Below are 26,801 nucleotides of genomic sequence, written 5' to 3'. Positions count from 1 at the left end.
TCTGTATATATGCGACTGATACTCAAGTGAATTAGACTATTTGGCTCTGTTTTACCTTCCTTTATGGAAAGCATACTTAGAGAATTTAGACATCAGCAAAGCGTATTTTCCCTCAAAAAAGACAGTCTGTTAAATGTCCATCATATCATCACTAAGTGGCTTAAATGAAATTATAGACTCTTGGTTCATCAGTTTCCTTGGTATGAAAGAAGTTACATTAAACTGAAATTCCCTGGACCATTCTTAGAATTAACTTTTCTCTAACCATTTAAGAATGAAAATCCCAAAATGCTGTAATAAACACTCATTCCTAATGTAATTTTTTTTTTTTTTTTTAATGTTAACACTACTTTTCCTGCATTCCTATTTCAGCAATAGGAGCACCACTAATATAAGTCTACTGAATGCTATTGGGAAACACTCTTTCCAGTGGTAGGAGTTTCAGAAAGGATTGGCTGTGCCACTTGATCTGTTTTTTTCTCTGAAGTATACTTCCTCCTCTTCCTTCCAGTCTCAAACTGTCAGAAAGGATTTCCACATTCAATTCACCTCCCCCTCTACCTTAATCAATTCAAATGTAAAATATAGTTTTCGTACTTCGAAAAAATAAATGTCACTTCCCCACTAGCCACTGAGATCCAAAGTTGGTCTAAGCTGGGAAGCCAATGCCAAGCTGCTAAAACTCTATGGAAGAAATAATCAACAAATAACATAGGCTTGGTTTCAAAAACAAACATCTCAAGCAAGGAATATCCACCATAACAACTCCAGCAAAGAACTTAAAACACATGTGGAAGTGGATGGACTACCATTCTCATGAAAGCTAAATTTTTTTCTAAAAAAACAGCGATAAAGCCGTAAAGTAGGTTGCTTTCATTTTAATGACTTTTCCTTAGCTTCTCTAAAGAGAAAAAAAAAAATAAACAAAAAACCCCTCCAGCACCACCAGATACCACCAAACACTTCAACAACCTATATAAAATATTCAAGGAAAACATAAGAAACATAGTGTATTCAATTTTGCATAAATACGTTCTCTGCCTGGGCAAATCTGTCTGCAAAAAACCCACCTGCATCTGAAAGCATAGTGCTTTAGTAGGTAGTTTTCGCATGATTGCAGCACTAAGATTGCCATGTTGCATGTGGGAATATCCAGAGGTCACATCTCAAACAATCTACTGTACTTCTTAGAAGCATCTGCAAAGATTTGTATTCATCTGACTTTTTTTTTTCCCATTTTCAGATTCTATCTTCAAAGAGTTCCTTCCAGACTTCTAGTTGTTAAGTGTATCAAGGCTATCACTGATGTCCCTTTGCACTCAACTTTGTACACAAGATACAAAGAAAAGTTCTGCCTATGATGAGGTGAAGTCCAGAGCCTCTGCACTTCACCTTTCTATTATGCATACTTATCACAGACAGAAGATAGACTTTCAAATTACTTATGAGAAAATTGCTTTCCTCATTTTTTTCTCAAGTATGAGAAAACAGCATTCTGAAAAACTTGTTCTACTTTTAAGTTTCCTGAAAATTAAAGCAATGAGTTAATCACACTCATGTCTAAAAACCCAGGAAGAAAAAAAATTTCAAGTTTTTTTTTACAATTTTTAACAATCTTATCTAATGAATAAGAATCACCTTGTTAAAAAAAAATTATATAGGTACCTACTCCTGAGAATGATGACAAATTTGCACCTCTTCTACGTCATCCTCTTTTTATTTTCCAGCTTATTTCCTTTCCTACCTACATTCATGTAACTATACTTAGCATGCTACAGAGGTCAATTGGACATTTTTACAGAGATGCCGTCTCTCCTTCAGAGTGACAAGTTATGTCAGGAACAGCTTTTCAGTTGTTTGCAGTCAGACATATAATCTACTAAAACGCCCTTCTCTCCCCACTCTCTCTCTCTTGCAAAGTGACTTCATTTGAGATCCTACATAAGTAAACCCTGTTTCTGCACCTGCTTAAGACTGAACTACTGTCCTTGGTATTCTTTTTGTCTAAGTTAGGTTTGTCCCCGGAGCAAGAAACTATTCTCTCAATTAAAAATTCTCTCTTCGCATAAATAAGGAAATATGATTCTTATGGTTACCTGTCATGCAGCATTTTGTTAATCAATATAAAGGTCTAAGAATTTCTAAAGCAGTCCAGTTGGTACGAAGTTAAGATAGGAGTGCTCTCTAAGACTTATTTATCATCCACTCAGAACAGGTCTAAAACCACATTTCCCCAGTACATCTTTTGCACTTGCAAAGAACCCACTCCTGCTCCTTTGGTTTTCTATGAGACTTAAATTTTAGTTGAAGAATGAAGTGGAAGACAGCACTCTAACTTATTTTTTTTTTATTATTATTACAAAAGAGGGACAAGGGTTTAACTTACCAACAATGTTAGAACAAAACCTCAAGCTTAACACATACTAGGAGAACAAACCTGTCTGTGCAGCCAGTCTCTCATCTAGGAGCCCTCAAGACCATAGAGGCTTCCTTACCTCCAGGCAGGCCTTTCAGTTTGCATCAGGTCCAATGAATTCCTGACTAGCAGTTTTGCTTTTCAAGTCATGGCACAGTTCTAGCCCCATATTTGGTTTTGGCAAAACTCTTGACATTAGGAGAACCCATGTCTCAGCTTGGGAGTGCAGAAAAGGAGGGCAGGGTTTCACCTCTCAAGCTCTGTGCTGTAACCTAAGTACAAAATGTGAAATATAACACACTTCTGACCTCAGCCTTTATAGCCTGATCATCACTATTTTCATCATCTTTTTCCCTGCTCTTTTTTAAAAGGAATTAAATGAAAGCCACATCAAAGAAACTTTAAACCAGTCATGAAATACCAAATTCTAATTCCTATGGCAAACATGACTAAATTCTTACACATAAATACATTACAGTTAATCCTACCCAGTGATCTATAAGGTGTTATTTCTGCCAACAAAACAGTCGAGTCATAACTGTCCTCAGGGCATTAAACTGAAGTTCATCCACTTCAGGGAATTTACAATTTTGGCTTCTGAGCACTACTGCTAATGCCTCCAGATCTAATAAAATGAGGGGAATTCCAAAAAGAGAATATCTAAATGATTGCAACTGTGACCTTGCATCTGAATTATCAGAAGCTCCATGCACAAGAAGCAAGCATGAACTTGCTTCAGAAGTTCGTAAGTGAGCTTCAGAACACAGACCCACACTAAAATTCTCCGATTATTAAACCATAAGCCCTACAATCCTAATCAACACACTGAGGAGCTGTGCTTACTAGTAACCATTCTCTTCAACTGAAAACTGGTCTCAGGAGAAGAGAAGAAGGAGGGTAAAAGACACTGAAAAGCATGGCAGATTCTAGAGTGGTCAAACTACATCATGTCTCCTCGACACACTTCTGGTCAGCACAAGCCTGCATGAGTAGCATCAGGTTGCTTTTGCATTCTTTCCAATAAAGAGGAATTGGACTGCTGTTGCAAACCCTCTTCAGAGTTAAAATGCAACCACCCCACCACCAACAACTTTCCAGCCAGCCAGGGAAGTGCTTCATCTCCACCAGGAGGAGCTGCTAGAGAATGAGCTAAAGCTGTCTAGTTCCGAGCAGTGGGCTACATTGGCTTCAGTGGCCTCCACAGCTGTTTTCCCATCTCTGATCCTCCACGTAAGACACTACGCTGACACCAGACTGACAAAATAGTTATTGCCTTACTTCTTTAAGAGGCATGTACGATACACATTCCTAGAGGGAGAGCAATACCACCCCTCCAGCATTTTGACACCTCCAGCACCCTTGACAGCTGAAGTTAAACTTTGCCTAACTCCCCCGACACCCTTTATCAGGCCCCAAGGGTTCCTCTGCAGCCTGGCAGGCACTTTTGGTACTCTGCCTTACAGGACTTATCAGGTGGGTGAGCGCTGCGCCAGGTCCTGCTGCAGGTGGTTGGGGCTGCGCTGCTGCGGCTGCCTAGCAACAGATGTTTCTGCACGCCCATCAGGAGAGGGTCAGCGAGGCCAGAGATAAAACCAACAGTGATTTTCCACTGCTTTGGCGCTGGATAGGAACACTATAAACTACGGTAATAAAAGCCAGTTTCTAAGAAAGGACTCTGTCCGAGAATTAACCAGCGTAAACTAGAGATTAGATCCAGCCTTCTGACAGCCAGGTAAGCTCGCTGAAAAGCTTCCTAGTTTATAGCTGTGGTTAAAGCAAACCATCTTCCAGGATGGTTTCTAAGAATCAGTTATACAATGGACTCTGAAGGAAAAAGAAACACTGGGAAAAAGACTGGAAAGCAAAATTCAAATTACGAATTCAGTCAAATGTTTCTGCAGAAATAAAAACTAAAGCTCTGTATAAGCTCAAGCATGTAAATGAAACTTCACATAATTGTACACGTGTAATGAGCAGATTATATTCATGGTAATTAGATAATCAAGTTCAAAGCCTCAGCAGTGCATAGGAAATGGCAAAAAGGTTTATTTTTAGATATGTGATACTGAAAATTTGTGGAGCACAAATCAAATCTGTAATGCTTAAGAGGCTCTGCTGCTCTGACCCACATAAATTCCTCTCCATGCCTCCACCAAACCCCCTTCTCACACTGGTGGCCACACAGGATTTCCTTTCCTCTCCAGCTGCCGTGTTTCCACTTACATTCTGCCCACCAGACACAGCAGGGTAGCCAGCCACAGCTAGAAGCACTGTTGCTGGGGGTAAGCAAGTTGCTTATTTTTAAGACCATGCAGTCTCCTTCACGCAATTCTGCCAAAAGGGCAGCTCACTAGTTGCTACAGCACCTACTTCAACTGAGATACAGGAGATGTTGCTGGCATAACCAGAATGTCTTGGGTATCACTGAACACAGTTGCTAACAGCCGTTAAAAGGGAGACGAGATGAGCAGGGCCTCCCCACTCTGTCGCGTATCGCTGAGCCCAAATAGGTCAGCCCTTCCTTTCTCAAACTTTCTTCCTACAGATGCACAATCCCATGGGACCAACCTTCTCCGCTGCCATGCCTCTGCTCTCTAAACCCTAAAGCCGAGCTTCTCCCTTCTTGTCCACCTATTTCAGACAAGCAGCTGGGAGTTCTCCTGAGCAGATTGTCTGGGCTCCTCAAACCCTTTCAGCATGCTATTCCCTGACTCCAAAAGAGCCTGCAATGGGAAGGAGGAATGGTGGCATTTCTGTAGAGACTGCCTGCCACTGGATATACAGCATACTCAAAACTTTAAAAACTTTAAAATCTATAGGAGGCAAAGGCTATGTTCCTTCAACTTTAAAACAGGCAGGTTAATCATAAGTATTCAGTTGTGCACGGTTGTTCCAACTGTGCAAAGTGCTTTATAAGACGATCAAGTGTACCAAGAGAGATGCTGCTTAGTGATATTTTTGTTGTTACTCACACAAATAGGCTGAAGAATACAAGACAGACTAAGGAAGACAGAAGAGGGGACAAACTAAGAAAGCCAAATCCTTTCCTCTGCAACACTCTTGGCCCATTGGGCTAATTTTGGAGAGTTCCTGCAGCCCTTGTGAAGAAGAATTCACCTTGCCTCACATTGCAGACTGGAACCAGTCCAGTTGCAATATGAAGCCACACCAGTGCTCTCAGTCAAAGAGGGAGGCCACCGCCCAGCCACAATGACTCTTCCCTTCCCTAAGCCCAACTCCCCGTCAGAAGCCAGACTTCTGGAAAGTTTTACAAGACTGCCTCAGTACCATAACCTCTTTAAGAGGTGCAGCACCTGTGGCTTTTGAAACATTCAAAGTAACATTGGAGAGAACAGGTAGGAACAACAGAGCTCAGTAAGGTAAAAGCATAGCCAGTCCCTGAATTCCATCATTCTTGATATTAATTTAAAATTGATAAAATGCTTTGCTAACTTAGAAAAGTCAGTTTTGATTTCTTCATTCCATTGAGCATAGTAATCAAAGCTGTACAGAGAGAAAACACTCACACAAGGCACACTTTATCTTTCAAATTTCTGTTGCTGTTTGGCAGCTGTGGTCTGCCTTTCCAGCCCTCTGTGGTGTGAGAAAAGGACTATATGGTGGATATTAAACTCAACTTTAGTCCAGCTTTTCTAGTGCTCACATTGTGAAGCTGGCTGTGCACTTACATCTTCTGTTGTTCTGTACCTGTACCCCTCTCTCACCACCTCCACATCCCCCAGACACTCACACTCCCAGAGGGGAGTGTAAACAGGACCAGAATTTGTCCTTTGGTGATTCAGAAAAATTCTGAGAAGTTCAACAAAAAAGAAAGACAGGAACAGACAGGGCACTATGAAATCTACAGAAATGAAGAAAATTAAAAGTAGGAAGGGACAAACTGAGCTCACTAAGAGAGAGCCTGAGCCCCTGTATGTAACAGAAATTATACTGAAGTATAAGAAAGCACAGCTCAAGCCACCCACTTTGCTATTTTCACAATCAAATTAAGGGCCCTAACAATTCTGCCGTGGAAAAGTTTGTCCTCTGCAAACATTTAGCTAGGTAAGATCACAGTCCCAGCTGCTGCCCATATTTCTGTAAAAGGAACATCACTGTCTTTGTTGCATGGCAGACTTATCAGTAGCAGATACCATGCAAGGCCTCAAAGAGATAACAGGCGTGTTATCAGCAGTGAGTGTGACACCCTTTCTTGTGAAAGCCTTATTTTTTTCAGCAAGCTCTTCAGGCATCCCACTTGAGGTGTGAAAGGCCTGGAAACTGCTATGGCCACTTCTGCTGTTTCCATTTCAGCTATCCACAGAGAAGTGATTAAAATGTTGCAGTGTGCTCTGCATCTTACTAAGAAAAATCTCAATGCTCTCGCATTTATTCTGCACTCAAAAATACTGTCGCAGTGCCAGAGCCAAAATATTTTCCTGCACTCACTGCTCTTACACATGGTCCTGTATCTAAGCACAGGACACAAAAGTGAGATTATTTTTGCACGGTAGCAGTTTGGCATTAAACCTTTGCAATACTCATATGGTGTGCTCACACAGCATTCTCCAGCACAGAAAGCATCATGGAGTCAAACAAATGTTTCAGGTCTTTCAGAAAGCAAATAAGCCTTTCCAACCCCCCTGCATTCAGCAGAACAAGAGTCCTATCAGCACATATCTCCCTTTGTGAGTAGATTTAAGGTAATGTGCATGAGTGGAAGTCCCTGCAATATGGCCAAGTGTCCTGCTTTCACTCTGCTGTGGGGATGCCAACCTCCAGCAGATGAGGGTGGTGGGCAGACAGGAGCAAAGACATGGTAAGCTGTCACAGTAAGATACATCAAATCTCATGTATATTTTTATCATTCTTGGTTTTTTTCACCTCTCACTTCGTACTCTGAAATTAACAAGTATCCACACGGAAAGCACACGACCCACTCTTCATGGAACTGAACTGCAGAAATACTAACGATGTATGAAAGACAACGTATTTGCATACTTTTGCATGTACTATGAAATACACCCTGTCCTCTTGCAGTCTCATTCTTCCAAAAGAGAGCACAGGAATGATAATGAATACAATGAAGCACACATTGCTTTCATCTCCACTATCTGCATTGCTTACCTTCATTAACTGCATGAGGCTTAATAATGCAACAAGTACAGTTTGTGAATTTTGCACTGTTGACTGGTCCACGACCTCCACTGGAGGGAAAGAACAACTCCAGCTCCTGAAAACAGTTGTAATTGAATACATTTTAGTTTGATCAAGCTCCATACATCGGCTTTTATCATAAATAACAACATCCAAAGTATCCTGAGAATAAACCTTAATTACAGATTTTTGTGCTACAAATACATTTGAGAGAACATTATACGGAAAAAGTATCTTTCCCTCTCTGGCACCATTACTACAATCATAAAAACATGATTTGAATATTTCTTGCAGTTTCTTCCTTTTCACTTCTGCAACACAATCCATTTCCATTCAGAGCATTCAAAACGCTACTGCCAAAATCATTTGGTAGAGAGAATTCAGAAAGCTGGGAACACCTCTTTCTCTCTCCTCAGTATCTTTCCCAAATCCACTCCCATATACACACACTTTATCTTCCCCCTTTTCACTTCATCTTTTCAGCTATATGAGCAAAAATGCAACTACCATCCATTTCTCAATATGCTTTCTTTCCATATACAAAACTGACCTCCATCCCATTTGTTTATGTTTTTTTCTTTTGTCTTAAACAACTAAACTTTGTCTAACATTGTTGACTCACTCCTCATGCCTTATTGATCCCATTGGGGTTCTTTTGTTTTTTTTTTTAATCTTACTGAATTGAAGCTGATGAACTCAATCGCTCTGATTTCTGGGATGAATCAAAACCTCTTTGCCTCTGATCACCTCCTTTCTTCCCACCGTCACTATTCAGGTATCATATAGCTTGGGTCTTAGACCATAGTGGGATGAGCCTGACAGCCAGGCTTCTTTCCTCAGTGATGTTTTTTCACTGTTCACTGCCAGCTTCACACTTTTTCCATACCTTTTATTCACGTTACACAATCTGCCAATAAACATTAGTCAAATGCTCAAAACACAGATTCCATTTCAGACCTACTGGTCAAATTCAGTAAGGGAATTGATGGATTTCGATTTAAGGGAAATAATAATAATATCCTGGAGATACTACTACTCAATCTATCTGATTTCTTCCTATGTAACATAGCAGTGCCATTTCCTGAAATTGTGTCATTTAATTTACTAGCTACTAGATGGAATAGACTTATCTATCTCCCAGTCTTTAGCTCTTAGCACTCTGACAATTCCTGTAACCCTTACTTGAACAATTGTACAATTCAAACTAATGGATCTTTCAATAGAAGGGAAATGTTTTTCGTTTTTCTCCTAGCAAATGATCCACATTTTAAGTGGGCATATCTGAGACAAAACAGTTCATTTCCTACATGCTTCTACTGATAAAATGCTGCATGCCTCAAAGACCTTGTCCCACTCTGTTAGCTAATGTTTACTCTAAATGAAGTAGTGAAAAGCCAGGAAAAGACAGGAAAATATTTAGAACATTTAACACTTCAGTTTATCCATTCAAAATTATAAAAGAAAAATAACTAAATAATGCTGAAGGATTAGGATAATGAAACACCAAACTAAAAACAAGTGGAGCCTTAAAAAGAAAATTCTTTTCCTTTCCCTTTATTCCTGATCTGAAGAAATTCCAAAATTTGGCCTGCAGAGAGACATCAGCTTAGAGTATACCAGAGGCATTCTTTCGCTTGTCATTTAGCCTCCAAAAGAACAATTCAGTCTTCCACTCTAACTGTTCAGTTTACAATACATTCATCAGATGTGGCTGGGACTTTGGTTTTTCTTCAGAAGAGTTCATTTAGGTCCCTTTATCTTATATTTCTTTCTTTTCAGCAAAGATTCTGCAAGGTGCAGCCAACTAGTTTCCATGGCAACTGCTACACAGCCATATAATACAGGGCCTACTAAATTAAAATAGGCACAGCGTTATTACATTCACAGTTTCAGTTGATTTATTGAAGATTTGTATCAGTAACACCACAAAAGATGCACACACCTGCAAAAGTTCAGCAAAATAATCCAACAATCACAAAAATACTGCAGATGAATGGGGCCTTCAAACAGCATTTCAGAAATAATGAAATGTAAAAAGACCAATAAACTTGAGCCAAAGCACATAATTATGCTTCTAATCAAAATTTTATGCTAACAGATACTCTTTCCTACACTCTCGGTTAAAAAGGTGGCACAGTTGTCATGGCAGTAGAGAAAGAGAAACTTTCACCCTTATATATGAAGACACCTAACTATTTAACCAGAACTACAAAGACCTTTCTGACTAAAATTCTCCTTCACCGGAAAAGACCAATTTAATCCAAACTCCTTCTGACTATGTACCATCTTCACCAAGTTTGCCAGCAGAAAAAGTATTTCGGGCCCAGAGATTTCTTTTCAAAACCAGAGACACTCGGGGAGGATCCAGCAGCTCAGTCACAGAGCAGATAAGTGAGATGAGTGCTTGACCAGCAGAAAACCACCCATGCTTTGCAGTGAGCTTGCTATGCCACACAGCCTAACAGCCAGCCAGAAGAAGAGGCTGACCAACTCTGCCCTCACCACCAGGATACAATCTCTATGCATATTTTCTAGTCTACAGTAGTCAACAGCTTATTAGGTATTCTGGGGCAGGTCTCTCTCCAGCTGTGTTATTGCAGCTGTTCCAAATTAAATAGAGGAAAGAGAAGGATCAAGCAAGCAACAACTGGTATCTTTTCCCCGCTGGTCTAGAGCTAAGATAACACAGCGTAATACCGATCAATCATGAAGTAAACTTTATTCTTGCCATCACATATCAGCATGCCTACGCCACAACAACACACACAAATGGTCACCTCAATTCTGTAGAAATGCTGATAATATTTATCACCCAGTTCTAGGGCTTTTTCTTAACACTAGGGAAAGACACACTGCAAACAAGGCAAAAGGGAAACGAACTCCTCAAAGTCAGGCCCACTGTATTACCTCTCAAAACACAAAGCAATACAAAGGGGCCTCTTTTCATAATTATTCATTCTGAACAATGACAGCAGAAGAAAGCAGGCTGCAGGTAGAGAACTAGTGAGGACTGTGGAGGAGAACAAGATAAGCAAAACGAGGGCACAAAAGAATTTAATTGTTTAATCTTCTTTTTATGACCAACATTGGTAGGCTATAGGTATATTATACAGACTATGCAATTAACTCAATGTTTGTGATGTACAGAAGACATTAAAAATGACCAGGCATGCTCTCCTGACCAAAGGGCCCAAGGTTCCCCTTTGTGACAGAGATAAACAAGATTTCTGTTTTCAAAGTTTATTTTTCCATGCTAAAAAGGATCCATGAAGAATATCTAAACTGGTTCTGAACTCAAGTGGGGGAAAAAATGATGAATTCCTGACCCAGCTGTTACCAGATAAAGTAAAAATAAACTTCAAGTCAAGAAACACAGTCAAAAACTTACTTGAGCAGCTGAAGCAACCGAATCTGGGCCATGAGCTGCATTTCTTAGGCCATCATGTCCAAAGTTTGCTCTAATGCTGTCTAGTGCATCAGTCTGAGCCACTGCAGAGTTTGCTGGCTCCAGTAATGTTTTCCATTTACAAACTGCATCATCTCCTAAGATTTCCATAGCAACAATGGGACCACTCGTTATAAACTGGAGAAGCTCACTGAAAAATGGAAACAGCACATGGTGATCCACACTATAAATTAAAACCAACAAAACCATATGATCCAGTGGAGATGCTCAGAACTCAATTTGGCAAGGCCTTGAGCAACCTGATCTAACCTTGAGGTTGGCTCTGCTTTAAGGAGGAGGTTGAACTAGGTCATGTGCACACATTCCCTTCTTCTTAGGGTTGTAGAAAAAGAACCAGATAATAAAAACTTACTCAAGCTATTGTGTAATATGTTAGATTTCAAAAGAATTTTTAAAAGATCAGTACTGGCAACAGTTAAAGAGACCCTGCTAACCATTTGTCTGACAGGAATGATTCCTAAGCATGTCTCCCCTGCACAGCAGGATTTCAGGATTTCTACAACACTGCTTACTGTGAAAACTAATCCTGAATATTAAATAAGTTTTTTAAAATTAAATTCTTTAATATGAAAAACATTCTTTCCGAATAAGTAGAATTGCTATTTTTCCCTACTATTCACTAGACTTATATTGACTAGTGAACTTACAAACTAAATCTGAATTTAAAGACAAGTAATATAACGCTAGATAAAAATGAGTCGGAGATTTTAAATTTCACTGCCTTGAACATTCTTGTTCCATTTGATTTGTAATGCTTTATAACTATTTGTTTCAAATTTAGAGAAAAATCCTATACAGAAGATGCAGCCAATAGGACTGCAGGATGGGAAACAGGAACTTCACAGTGGACAAAGGCTACAGTTCCTTGGATAACTACCATTAGTGTAGATAGACATCTGTGAAATTAACACCACAGGCAAAATTCTTGCTTATTTATCAACATATTCAAACAGGCTTATTCAGCAAAGAAAAGGCAATTCTAAATCTTCCTCTGATCTCCAACATGGTCAGACATAGCCTGGGGCCACGTCTCCGTGAAAGGCTTGAGTTTGGACCACAATAAATCAGTTGCTGTTGCAGGAGAGCAGCTGGCATATCCTAATACTCAAGCACTTCATGACAGTACAGAAACCAGGTCTTTTGACCAAGCCAGGTTTCAACATGGCTCCACCCTCTTCCTAAAAGAGGCAGACCTCCAAGTCCAGAGAGAGCAAATGGAAGTTGTTTGTTGGCACTTTCAGGCAAACCAGACAAGACACAATCTCTGGGTCATAAGCATCAATCTGGTCAGTTATGGAAAGACTAAGGTTTTTCATGTTAAGTAGAGTAGTCTAGCATCATGGATGTTTGATGTTTTGTCCAAGGGTAGCAGTACAGTAAACAACTGCCCCATGCACTATCCTTTCAGTTACTTATGATTTGGGGTACTTACTACCAAATGAATTCTCACAGGTAATTGTTCCCCCCTAACTCTCATTACCTGCAAGCTCCACCCTGATCCTGAAGATGCTCCTTCCCTTGGCTTTGAAGTTTTGCCTTGCTAGGAGCAAAGAGACACCAAAGACATTCCCTTGATATTATCAGGCTGTAAAGAGTGAGTTAAAACCCTGGATAGCTGAAATACAGATCTATCCCTGGAGGAAGATGAACGGGGTGCATACTTTGCAAAGAGCTCCACTCAACTAAGACAAACTCTGATTTTCCCATGGTCCTGCAGTACCAAATACAGTAAATGAATACTGTGCATTCAATAAACTTAATACACGTCAAGTTGAAATGATATACCTACTTATAAAAAGGTTTTGATTGATGGTCTATGTAGAAATCAGCTGCTTCTTTTCTGAAAGAGTGAAATGACATAGATACAGATATATACACATACATACATATAAGTAAACTCCCCTGAGAACCACAAACTATCATTCATCAATGTGTTCCTACAGGTCCCCACATTCTCAGGCTAAAAATAAATGCAGCAGAGTCACCTTCTCACCAAGCCATACGGTGTTACATTGTTTTCATCTTTCATCTCAGTTTGTGTGTATGTTGGTTAGTGAAGTTTGGTTTTAAAGCATAAATAAACAATTTATCTGCTTCACTGGAACTTATTTCCTTATCAAGGCTAGTGTTTGACTACACTCGTGCACAAGAGAATATTGCTTAACCTGGTTTCTATTCAGTATCCTCAAACGTTACAACTCACATAGGCAGCACAATGCACTCCAGATTAAAACTTGCTTTCTCCCACACTTTCCCACTTGAAAATTCAATTTGGTCTTGCACTTTCCCTCGAGGAACACAACAGTTACTAAACACTGCTTTCTCCCAAAGCAATGGGGTTTCTGTAATGAGGAGGGCTCCTCACATTGCCAGGCAAATAAAGGCCACCAGGCATACACAGTATGTCTGTACCACAGCTGTTACTTAGCCTTTACTGGAAGCAAAAAGATACCCCTTTCAGACATGGTGGTGGCCCTCTCCAAGCTCTGCATTGGCACAGCACTGGGTTCAGCTACACAGCTACCCAAGTTTCAGGGACCACGGTGTAGGCCCACCATCAATCCACCGGTGGGCATACCATTCTGTAGCTTTTCACAGCTAGAAAACTTACTCTTCCCTGCTTTTTTCTCCAGCTGCTTCTTATGTTTAACTCCTGCTTACTGCACTGCTTTTTTGGTATGGCAGCAGCTAGAAAAATCCATGGAGGTTTTCAAGTCTAGCTCTGTTATTTTGCAGCTTCAAAATTCCAGTTCAGAAGTGCAGGCTTGGTCTTGGCTTGCTTCAAATCCTGGTGTATACCGCTTTCTGAAGCTGGAATTTGTGGAGGAGGACAAGCTCTTCAGAAGCATTGATAGGTGAAAGCAAGCACTACTGCTCACCCCTAGTCTGGGTACAAAGTTCATAATCAAAGCAGAGCTGCAGAGAAACTAGAAGATTTCCACTTAGAAAACTGTTTTTACATGCAGAAACAGACTTGATTTTTTTCTGGTCTCCATGATTTTGCTCATTTTGCTTTAAGCAGCCCTCTTTACTGGAAGAAATTACCTGCATGTTTTTCAAATAACAGATTCCAAGTCTGAACAAAGGCACAGTTCTGTCATCTGCAATGCAACTTTTCACATCTTTCTCCCATTTGCAGCCCTGATTTAAGCCAAATATTGCCAGAGGAAAGAAATAACCTCAAGAAGAACTAAGGAGAATTTAATTTTCCTAACCTTGACAAATATTTGAACAGTCACAGGTTTCTCCAGCTTTTTTATCAAAATGACCACCTGCTCATTGGAACTGAATAATTTCTGGTTTGTTGCTTTCAGTTCAGTGCAAGTATAAGCCTTTCAAAATTCAAAAGATTTTCATTGACCATACAACTAATACACTTTCCCTTCATTTCATAACTAAGGCAGAAACATGATTTAAAAAAGATGCTAGTCACAGGAACTCTTGCAATCTCAGCTTCAAATCTACATTCTGCAAACAGCCTAAAGGTTTTGTTTACAATTCAGGATTTCACCAGAAAATCCTCTTCTGAAACTAATTTATCAAATAATTTTGGAAAGTGAATACGAAAAAGGTATTCAAACAGATTAAGTATTATCATTTCTGAACGCAAAGAAGTATTTGAAGGATATATTTCTGAAACAAATTGAGCTCTACTACTCAGTTAAGAATTCCTATTGCAATAAATATAAAACTGCAGTTGTGCTGTATAACATACTTCCTTTTTCATTTCACCTCTCTCATTAGTTGTCTGCTTTTAAAGAATGGAAAACAGTGTTCATCTGGGAATAACAGACTGAACTGACATATGATTAAATGAAGAGACTAGAGAGCTGACCTATCAAAGTATGTACCTGCCTTCATTTTCATATCTCAGCTACAACTTCTACAGAGGCCATGAATCTACTTAACAGTGATTGCCGGACAAATGTCAGTAATAATCCCTTTAAAGAAATCAGTAGATGATGATACTGATTTGAACAAGCCTGCCTGCAGAGATCTAAGGGTACAAGACTTTGGCAAAGCCATAGTTCTATCACTTTAAAATGGCACAGTCCCAAGAAACAGAGTATATAGTATGCAGGGAAACCACAAATACTCAAGACACTATTTTAAATCTATCCAGTATCACAGCTCAATCTTGTGTTTAATAATAAAAATTTTTAATTATACAAGAGAAGCACAAATTTTTATATAGCAATAGGCAATAAAAGTTCAAGTCTCAAAGTTTCTTCCCTTCAGTGTGAGTCAACTCTAAAGCACGTGACTTGTCTCAACGTTTCTTCAAGTTCTCAGACAGACACAGAAATAAAGAACGACCCAACACAACACTTCAGGATCAAATCTCTCAGACTGCAGGAGAGCAAGCAAAAAAAGCTGGCTTGAAAGGCATTGTGAATTGTAAATCAGTATTAGAAACCTGATTGAACTCACAAAGTGGAGTTGTTTGAAGGAGGATCTGGGACCAGTATAATCAAACATTGCAGCAGGTGAATGCAGAGACAAGAACAGGAAGTCACATAGTTGTTTTATCAGTATTTCAGAAAGCAGAAAAGGCTTTGAGGTAGGGGAAAATTGTTCCTGACCTCACACAGAAACCATAAGAACACATGAAAATGGTATTATGTAAGACAGATAGCTTTTCTTCTCGAAGACATGTTGTATATGAACAGGTTTGGCAAAGCAGCAGCAGAGAAACAGAAGACTTCCCCAAAGTTACTGCACTAGGGTAAATTAATTATGTTTCCTTTCCTCTGCAGCATGCTTTTTTTTAAATCTTGTGACTCAATGGGGAAAGTGGAGCACAGCAAAGGTTGGGGGAGATTAGGAAGATGCATAAGTAAAATCTGGCCAACCCTCCAACAACGTCAGAAGATCATTTGCTTTGCCTGGGACCTCCAGTCATTAGAAAGCAAAGAAGTTTGGGTTCAGAGAGCACAAATTAAGGTGATGGATTTACTTACAGTGGACAAACTAACTACTTTAAAGACAACAGTGTTACAATCAGCAATATGGTTTGCATCAGGAAGCCATGAGGTGAGGACGTACAGACGTGTCAGTAGTAAACACTGCTGAATTGCTAAAGTTTTGGTAGTCACCTTGGATTCATAGAGAGCCATTACATATTTAATCACCCATACTCATTTGCACTTTTTAATACTTAGCTTAATTTTCTACATGCTTTCAGAAACCTACATGATTATGAAACAGATGAGTCTTCCCTCTATTACTCACTGGGATGTATTTGATGTGTGGAACAACACAGCATAGCTTCAGAGAACATTCTTAACTGCAAAAATAATATTTAGATACAATAGAGCTAATCTTAAAAATTCCTTACCTTGAAAGCACCATCATTTTGGCCTTAGTTATTGTAAATCCTGCATTAATAATTATATCAATTATTTCTCCAATCCTGGGCATTGCATCAGGTTTAATCAAAGCCAGCGTTCTGGAGAAAAAAAAAAAAAAAGAAAAAAAAAAAGAAAAAAGTAGAGATACACAGCCAACACTACTTTCCTTAGAGCATTTGGTGTGCATGTTGAGTTTATATTCAGTCAAAAAAACATTACATCAAAGAGAGAAATTCTGCCACAGACAAACATCCTAGTCCCAGTGTCTCATCAATTTCCACGCTGTTCTTGAATGCCTGCAGAAGACATTATTCTGATAAGAATGAGCTTTGCACATTACGATTTCCTTGGCTTTCTAACCCAAGTCAGCCCACAGTGTTCCACCAGCAGTCATCATTTACTGGCTTCTCCCTTCACTCTCAGACCAAACAATTTGGCCATGTCTTCCTAAGCTAGTGTTTATCTCTATAGCTCCTCACTCACAGCTCTGGTTTAGAACACAACTGATTTGCTAATGTCTCCCTAGGCTTGCTCAGCTCCCTTTTTTCCTAATGTTAACCATTATATACATAAAACCAAAGCTGTTAAAATTCCCTGTTTAAAAATACTACTTAAACATGTGCCTCTTCTGTGAAACTCAAAGTGAAATGACTGTTTTGTTATTACTTTTAAAATATTTGGAGGCCTCAGTGAGAAGAAGGTCCTACTGTGCTTGGTACAGTACAAACACTTCATGGTATACAATATGCATGTGAAATAGCTGGCACTGTTAATAGACACAATAAAAGGTTGGCAGAGGAGGTATTACATCTCTTATACTGACTGACAGCTATATTCTAAGGGAGATCAACCAAAAAAATCTCTACACTCTTCCCCATATCTTTGTTTCCAAGTACGTCCTGTCTTTTTGATAATTATCTTTTTATACTATACATCCCCAAGGCCAGGACTGTTTTATTAGTGCGCTTTGCATAGCATCAAGTACACCATCATCACTAAACATATTATGAATCAAAAATAACAAGCACAAAAAGGTCTGTAAAATGGCATTTTCTATTTGCATTCATCTTGTGGTGAGTCAGCTTCAAATGTGCTCAGCTTACAAATGAACAGATTTATTCAACCCTGTATCTCAGAAACTCCACGTCTCTAACAATTCTAAAGAGCTCTTTCCATCTTTTACACTGTTTCCAATAATGAAAGCTACCCAAGATAGATTTTTATTGCAGTACTTCCCTAAATGAAAAGCAAATAATTGCAAATTTCTCATTTTATACACCAGCGTAGCATGGACAGCAGCATTTAGGTTAGCAGCAATATATTCCAGCCAGGGCAAATATGCTGAGGTTACAGGACATGGATGAACTTCCACTACCTTTACTTTGAACATTAAGTCACCCCATATTGACAGATGTTTTGGGAACAGACTATCTATTTCACAGCAAATCTAAGGGAAGGGAGGTGTTAGGACCAGGAAATGTAAAGAGGAAGACTTGAAAGCATGTGACATTTCATCTGAAAGTAAGGGAGAGACATAGATGACCTTTAGAAACAAACAGAGATTCCCTTGAGCATCAGGATGCTCATATGCATGGACCAGCTTAGGCCCAGATCCCTTCAGAAATGAGACACAAAAAGACTGATGGACTAAAGCATAGCCAGAAACCACATGAGAGTAGTCAACCAAGCCTACGCTTCAGTCTATTGCAGTGCAAATTAAAGTTGGTTTAGCCCTGTCTCCAGATCAGGAAAGGCTGGCCTCTGGCCAATATTTAACACAGTTTGCCAGCATACTCCATGCAGCCTAGAGGCCATAGCCTCTTCCTCTCTTCCCCAAGGATTTCACAGCTCTACCTCATTTTGTGATATTATTTATCATATGACAGGATGTGCCATGTGCATCGAGACACATGATGGGGAGCAGCTACACGCTTGACTGATGACATGTGCCCACCGTTCACACAATGCATGACCTCCATCCTGGAACAAGAGGTTCTCGACTCTGTCGTTTACCATGAACAGTAAGGATGAAATCACTGGAACAAGATCTCCAGTGTTGTTTGCATTTCCTTGAGGAATAATTTTTTTTAATCTATGCTATTACAGGCTATTTGAAACAGACTGCTAATGTTAGAAATAAACTGCCCCTTACTTTGCTAATTTCAAGCTTTCTAGTAAAAATGTAATTCCAAGCAATATGTAATGAAATATTGCATTATGAAGCAATTTACCTAGAAGATATTAATACAAACTGCAATGAGCAACTCTTACAACATCTTCTCTCTAACACTGATATATAAACTTTACCATTTCAGTCTGAGCTTCTCAGAGGTTTGCAGGATAAGAAAAGTATAATTCAGGATGCTGAAGACTGTTTCTGAGATTGGATTTTGATTCATGTGCCCTATTTTTAGTTTTAATTAGGAATATGTTTCTTGTGGTTTGACATGATGCAGTCTGCAAAGTATGTTTTGAAACAGTTTTATGTCTAGGAACAACAGAGAAAGAATAAAAATTAAGCTCATTTGCTTACATTTTCAGAGACTGTACGACAGTACTCCAATGAGTACTGAAACATCAGAAGATGGGAACTGATCAAAGGAACGGTGCACAAAGCATGCTGCGGCTATGCTTGTGAGATCTATTTAGTTCTAATAATAGGACTGTTGCATGTACAGTAGCTTCTGTCTTGTAGGGGAAGAAACACTGATTATGTCAATGACTGGAAGAAGCATAAGAATAACATAGCCAATCAAAAATGAATTCAAATCTTTCTGGTTGAGACACAAGCTTTCTAACACCATTTTCAAACCCAGTGATAGTAACTGACTCTAAGTTTAGTCTACCTAGACAGGACCCACTACTCAGACAAATGTTTACCTCAGGTTACAACCACCCAGGATTACAAATGAAAGACTAGAGAAACAGAAATCCCTATCCCACGCCAGTGATTCCGTGCTTACTTACCCATTTTAGTCACTGTTTGTGACTGTTTCCTTATGATGTGCTGGGAGGGGAGCAGGTAAGAACAACACTGAAATATGGCTATATTTAAAAATTGACCCAAGACAGAAGAAAAGTAGGTGTAGAAATTGAAACTCCATAGAATTGTCTTAATAATTTTAGCCCCATTCTAGAAAGGGCCTGTGTAAATGTAGCCTCTTTTCACGTATCTGTTTTGTACCTTATGTATCTAGAGTCACATTCACTTGCTTTACTGACAAAAACAAAGGTCACTAATTCAAAACGTTCAAGATTTTTGATATACATTCCTCAGTCCCCCTCAAAGGTCTTTCCTGAGCCTGTCTGACATACTCAGTGACCAAAGAATGTATTTCCAAAGTCAAACTAAACTGCTGATAGTCCTGTACAGCACAAAGGCAAGAAAAAGATGGGGAAACATTCTGCCTCATGCAACATCCTTAAAATTATTAATAGAATTCCAAGTACAGATTATTTTAGGAATTATCATACACTGCAGAAATCTTACTATATCTATTTAACTAATCACTACTGTAAAAACTGCTAGGACCAAGCCAAAAAGACAAATACCTCATATGCAACTGTTTTGCCCAAGAACTCTTTTAATATGACCCTGTTTACCCAGTGAAAGCTTCTGTGAAGAAACTGGATTTTGAGGATCCCTTGCCTGTTTAAAGCACCTTTCACTGTGTTCCTTTGGGCTATTCTGAATATGTAACACCACTTGCATATCTATGTTATCTTTCAGCCAACATTCCTAAAATGTTTTCCAAACAGCTGACATGTCACAAATTCCCCTCCTTCCTTTTGTAGAGCAGTACAAAAACTCACTCCCTCCCAGGACCACTTCATTGACACAACTATAGTGTTGCTGTATAGACAGCAACTTCCCTTACAAGAAGAAGAAAATGTCATTTTTTCACAAGCAGCCTTTTCTTGGTATAACCACATCATCACCAGGACTTACGCCAGTTTAGGCAGCACAGGAAATACACAACTGTAAAAAGTTACACTGATATGAAAACCATACACAAGACAGATGTAATCTACCCAAGGCTCCACTGAGGACCAGAGAGAGTAGCCACATATACAGAAGCCATCCTCTGGTGTTGTCCACCTCCTTTGCTACTCTTCCACCATTCCCAACCCCAGCTTGGAGAAAAAGTACCAGAAGAAATCCTTCTGGACAGATGCTATGGTAGCCATTTCCAAGGCAGTGTTTTTGTGAAGTTAAGACAAAGATGTATGTTAAAACTTATAGTTCTTCCTGTATGTCTGCTTGTGTACAACTCTCCAAAAAGAGTTTTGAATTAAGCCCAGTTACTGAGAGGGAGCAAGGAAGTAGGTGAACAGGGCTCACTAGAACATCATATGTAAGAAAATATTCTGTGCTCTTTTAAAAAAAAGGTGGAGCAAACTATCAAAAATTTGTTAATTTGCAAATTCAAAGATTACCTATACTGCAGTCAAACCAGATTTAAATTCCTTGCAAATTAATCTTATTGTCATTTTATTAAGTGTCTTCTGATATTTTTGTTCTGGAATGGGCTCTTAAAATCTTTTCCAAAGCAAGTCTTTCAACCAGAAAGAGATGATCAGTTTTATCTTCATCCATTATAAATGAAATTTGTTTTAACAAATAAGCTTCTAAGTTTTATTGACATTCTCACTCTGTGCTTCCTGTCCTCATGCACACAGATTTTAGATGTTGAAAAAAGTCTCAGAAAAAATTCCCCATAGTGGGAAAAAAAACGGAGAATGGGAATGGGCCCCTCTCACTCCTGTTCCTACTGGTTTTGGTTACTACTACTAACATGGAGTGGATCTAATTGGTAAGGCACTAGGCTTCTGCACAGACCCCAGAGAGACGGGTGCTATTTTTGCAAGAACCCAGCATACATCAGGGTTACCGTAACAATTCTGCCCCAAGAGAATCCACAAATCACAGAAATCCTACTGCTGCCTGCCCTGGGGAAGTAGTAACAAAGCTGAACAGGACCCTCTGTTTTCCTCCTCCCTCTCTCCTCTCCCAAGAGACCTAGAGGAGGCACCAGTTGACACCATGGAGAAGCCAGCCTTGAAGATTTATCAGGTAACGATGGCAATCATGGGTTTGCCCACAAGCAAGGGCCACTTTGCTTCTCTCCAGCTGTCAGTATGCCAGATCACTTCAAACTATATGAAAACTTGTGGCTATCTCCTCCTCCCCCCATCCTACAGAAAACTTATCTCATTTCCAGCAAAGAAAAAATACTCTGAAACGCCAACTACAAAGAAAGATTTCAAAAAAATGTGCTTTCTCACCTCTCTTTGCGGCTCCCCAGCTTGCGGGCTGTATATTGATCCCCATAGTCCACCAAGGATAGATGACGGGAAAAAACAGTAATTTTGTTGCCCACAAATAAATCTTCAAGGTGTAAGCTCTCATACTTGGTGCGCTTCAGAAAGGTGCGATGGTTCTTCACATCATACTGCAGAGAAAAGAAGATCAAACCTACCATAGCAAGAGGTTTAAGTTGTGGGCAAACTCAAGATAATTTTTACTCTACCTTCAGAAATTTCCACAGTACTGTGGGATTGAATCTGATCACTAAATTGATTTAATTCCTAAACCTTTGAACTTACAGGCGTACCAGGAAAACTTAGAAGAGTAAACCACAATTACAGATTTATTCCATTCAAATAGTCTCAGGCTGGCAGCTATCTTTGCATTTTTTATTTTATCATTTGCTTGTGCTAAATCAAGCTAAATTGAATGAACCTGTGATAAATGGTTCAGGTGCCTATTGGATACCTCTGCCCAGTCTCACTGAGAGTTCCCCCTAGCAGATCTATGCTGTTTCATAGGCCAATGGCTCGCACCAGGAGTGATCAAGAAACACACTGTGGCAGGTCTCCTCTTCAGGGCATCATTCCAGTGATACTATGCTTTATTTGACTGCATAAGACTCAGAATTAGGGACGGATGGATGACTGCAACACTAGGTTGAGACATTCTCACTGCCTAGAGCTGCAAGCTTAAAAGCCTGTCAAGACAATTCAGCTACATATTATTATTCCAAGCAAGAAGCAAGATGTTAATGTGTAATTTTCTGGGTGGGCTAGTAAAGCACAAAAGGCAACCTGGTGAACAGTTTCTTCACTGCATTTAGATATTGCAGATGCCTTCAGTTTCCTGGGGAAGTGAAATCCTAGGAAAGGAATTTGGCCTCCTCAGGCCAAACTTCCCCCTTTCTGTCTTGAATTACATGTATTGTCCTCCATTGCAATGGTATATAGACTAGAATAGCATTAAAAGAAAGAACATAATTCCCACAAGTTTTGCAGGGAAAAAAAAGATTAGGAGCAAAATTACATATTCCTTCATGTTCTGAGATGTATGAATACATTTCTCTCCTGTTAGAAGGCTCAATGAATTCTTCCAGAATAGTCAAAACTTTTCAGATCAGAGAATATAAATTATTTCGATACTTTGTTCTGCTGAGGCAGCATTATAAGGGAGAATACCTTCCTGCTGAAATGTCTTTAGCCCCTCATACGTGCTCCTACTAAGTGTCCTCTAGTCAAGTGCAGTAGAGAACGAAATCATGGTATCATTGAATGGTTAGAGTTGGAAGGGACTTTAAAGATCATCTAGTCCCAACCCCCCTGCCATGGGCAGGGACACCTCCCACTAGCTAGGTTGCTCAAAGCCCCATCCAGCCTGGCCTTGAATACTTCCAGGGATGGGGCATCCACAGCCTCCCTGGGCAACCTGTTCCATCGTTTCACTATCCTAATTATTGCTTCCTAATATCTAATGTAAATCTACCCTCTTTCAGGTTAAAACTGTTACCCTTCATCCTATCATTACACTCCCTGAGTTCCTCTCCAGCTTCTCTGTAGGCCCCCTTTAAGTACTGGAAAGCTGCTATAAGGTCTCCCCAGAGCCTCCTCTGACAACATGCTGAAAAAAAGTCACTTGAATTCAGTTACTTGCTTTTTCCTGGACTTTGCCAGGAAGCCTATTATCTGACTTGACCGGATTCAAATTCTCCTATATCTTGACTAAAAATCTGGTTATTTAATTAAAAGTTGCTAGAAAGGCACCCTGAGCTGTTTCTCTCTTCTCAAGCAGAAGATAAAGCAAGGGGGGAGGCATCTACTTTTGTTAAAGAATTCTTCTTTAGAGTGGAATTTTGGATCTGTTTAAAAGACCTCTTTATAAAGCTAAGTATAAGCCACAGCAGAAGAAATGTAAGACTGTTTGGACTGTTCCCCTCCTGCCTATATATATGTAGAAGTTAATTATCCAAAGCAACATAGTCCTCTGCTAAGAATCTGTTCTTTTCCTTTTTAAAGATTTCTTCTCTCTTTTTTAGGAAATCTCCTGTAGCAAGAAAAGTTGTTCAGGCTTTGAGAATTCCCCATGAGAGTTATTAACTATGGAAAATTCAGTGAATGGGGCATCCCTTTGTCAAAAGATCCAGTTTGATCATAACAGCTGCTTGCTGTCCTTGGACAAAAACCTATGCTTTCTTCCTCCAGCTGCAAAGCAAGCTGGAAACTTGTCTCATTATTGCCACTGTAATTTTTCTTCACAGGAACCAAGACATGAAGAACTGAGAAAGAAAATTAAAGGTGAGGACTTCATGTAACACAAGCCAGCAGCTCTGCTCCACCCTTAGCTGAGGTGTGTGATAAAGGAGAGCTATTGTCAGGGAGGTGGGAAAAGGGATGAAACATTTTTCTCATAAGCAGGGAGAAGTTGGCTCATACGGATTACCTCCCTTCTCCTGAGATACATTAGCGGTAAGAATGGGCTGTCATCTTCTCAGGAAGATACCAAAAGACACAGAAGAATTAGGCAGTAATAAAGACTCACCAAGTTCAGCAGAAATTAAAAAAAAAAATCCAGAAGAGAAGTCTAAATTTAATCTCTGTCCACAAACTCACTCTAAAAGTAATTTTGAGATATTCTTTCTACAGAGGCGTTACATGCATTTTTGTTTTTTTAACTCCTGCTGTGATCACACTGTTCATTTACACTCATGACTGTGTACACACCATACTGTCTTAACCTAAGGACACACTAGCAAAATGCAAGTCTACCAAGCTGTAGGTATTTGATGCTGAATGCATTAAGAAGCTCAAGAACACCTTGAAAGCTCTTCGTTTTGAGACGTCTAGGTGAAACGAAAAACAATTTTGCCAGCCTACACATGGTTGTGTAGGATGATTATTACTGCTCCTGACTGATTAGCTAAACTGTCTCTGGGAAATAAAAAATAAAAATCCTCACACACAGGCATGATACGAAGAACTAACTTAAACAGCGACGACATCACAATAGAGTTTGTTTAAAGAGACTATCAGTAAAATGGACAAAGTGCATCTCCTCACACAGGTCAATACCATGGTTTCAGTGAGCAGTAGTTTGGGTAAGAAAAGGCAGATTCCACTAGCTTTCTTATTTCTGCATTTGATACTTATAGCAGGAAAACTAAAATTTGAAATTACTAAGCGTGAATATCCAAATCTAGGCTATTCTCAGACCCTTAGGTCTTCGTTAAAAATCAGAAAAGACTAATCCAAACCATTCACTCATTCCTAAAAGGAAGCATAAAGCATTGGTTGGTTTACTGGAGTTATCTTTACAGTACATATTACATTTTTTTATATATATGCCTGCTACTGCAAAATGCTCATTTTAACCTGCTATCAATAAACAATGGATATTAGTTGTATGAACCACAAGTCAGAAAGGTCTGTGCAATCACCATTGATGGAAAAATTTAGATCCCACTGTCTGAAACATCCTTACTTTCATTAAAACCAATTTAAGAGCAATTTACCACTTCCTCTACTTTGATAAGGCTCTTTTAGATTTTACTCTTCAGAGACTTCTGGAATTCCAGCAGAAGCTTATTCCCCTGTTTGAAATCAGCTACAACTTATGTTTCTCAAGCAGTAGGTCAGTGCTGCTGAGTTTCAATTCTGAAACCCAAGTAGAGATTGAATGAAAACAGATTTGTGAAATTAATCTCTCCAAGCCAAAGTGAGCTTTAAGGAAAAAAAAAATAATCATAAACATGAAAGCTCTTCAACATGTTTCACTGTGAACTTGCATTTTTGCTTTTCTTTTAGTTTCAGAAACAGAGCAACGTACGTCTTAAAAGTACATTTTCCTTACCTGGAAAATTAGTAGGCATAGGTAGTGGCTTGCCATTTTACAAACTGCTTAATTGGATATTACACTTATGACAATAGAGTTTTTCTTTTACTCTTACCATTTCTACTGATCCATCTTTTGGATAATACAAAAGTTCATAACGCCGAAAGAGTGAAGCATTTGGGTCATACCATTCAGCAGTGAAAGCAAATCTGTCATCTTGACTCTGGGGAAAAAAAGGGAGGGGAGAAAGGGCTATTACAGAAAGAATACATATCTTAAATGTAAAAACACAAAAATAGAAAACTTCCTTGCATTTGTTATCAGAAAAGTAAAAAAAAAATCACTAGTAAATGCACTTGGACACTCTGCATATCATCATCTGCTTACCACAGCTGGTGACATCTTTTCACTTGTTAACTATCATCTTTTAAGTATGATGGAAACGGCATGGCAGTTTTCCAGGCAATCTCAAAACTTATTCTGATTTCATCATTCATGAAACGTGGACTGTTGTAGAAGTTGTTGTTGGATTTCTTAACTTTATAAAAGTATTCAATTTACTTTCATTTGTTGAAAAGAACACATTTGCTCACAACTAAATTATAGAATCTTAACACATTTTCTACACATCCTACAAGAAAACACTTTCCTCTTCCTGAGCAGTCATATCTGAATTTCTGCTAATGATGAGATAAACACATTCAAGTTAAAGACAACATTAGTTTGATTCACTACTTCCTGAAATCTACACTAAGCATAAACAGGACGATCTCATTTACAACTCATTTTCTGCCCCTAAGGAGTGTGACAATAAAGCTAGACTGCCATAATTCTAAAACTGTAGCTACATGCATAGCTTTTTCTCTCCACTCCTCATTCTTCAGAGGATAACCCCCTACAGGAAAGTAAGCACAAAGGCGATGCAATGCACATGGATGTGCAGTTCTAGCACCTCTCAGTGGTTTGTGTTTGTTAGGTATTGATACGGCAACATCAATCATTTGATAGCTGTTAGATGGAGCTGTAAGCTTTTATTTTCCACACCTCCTCTAAATCTGATTGCTAGTCCTGAGGGTAAGCACAGTCTTGTCACAGGATTCCACTCTTTAGATATATCTGTATATATCTGTGTATTTATATGTATATATCTGCATATATATTTATATGTGTATATATATATCTGTATATTTAGATATATCTGTACTCTTCTTATACATCTTAAACTTTCAGATACCACTGAGAGTTCAAGTTGAAGACATGTAGGCATTTTTAGTC

The 26,801-nt window shown here is 39.1% G+C and overlaps 1 protein-coding gene across 2 annotated transcripts in view; it reads right to left on the bottom strand.

Moving 5' to 3' along the window:
* The window catches only part of NME7 (NME/NM23 family member 7), a 94,660-nt gene that overhangs the window by 48,940 nt on the left and 18,919 nt on the right, over positions 1–26,801 (bottom strand). For both annotated transcript variants that reach the window (XM_074159796.1, XM_074158952.1), the window contains 6 exons: positions 25,642–25,749; positions 21,677–21,843; positions 16,378–16,488; positions 12,829–12,879; positions 10,962–11,169; positions 7,544–7,649 (listed from right to left, as the gene is read on the bottom strand). In XM_074159796.1, coding sequence (XP_074015897.1) covers positions 7,544–7,649; positions 10,962–11,169; positions 12,829–12,879; positions 16,378–16,488; positions 21,677–21,843; positions 25,642–25,644 — 646 coding nt within the window. In that variant the 5' untranslated portion in view covers positions 25,645–25,749. The remainder of the gene's footprint in view (positions 1–7,543; positions 7,650–10,961; positions 11,170–12,828; positions 12,880–16,377; positions 16,489–21,676; positions 21,844–25,641; positions 25,750–26,801) is intronic.

This window comes from Numenius arquata, chromosome 1, assembly GCF_964106895.1.
Source record: "Numenius arquata chromosome 1, bNumArq3.hap1.1, whole genome shotgun sequence".
NCBI lineage: Eukaryota > Metazoa > Chordata > Aves > Charadriiformes > Scolopacidae > Numenius > Numenius arquata.
The sequence above is the reverse complement of the archived record's forward strand: the minus strand, read 5'-3'. Positions and strand labels throughout refer to the sequence as shown.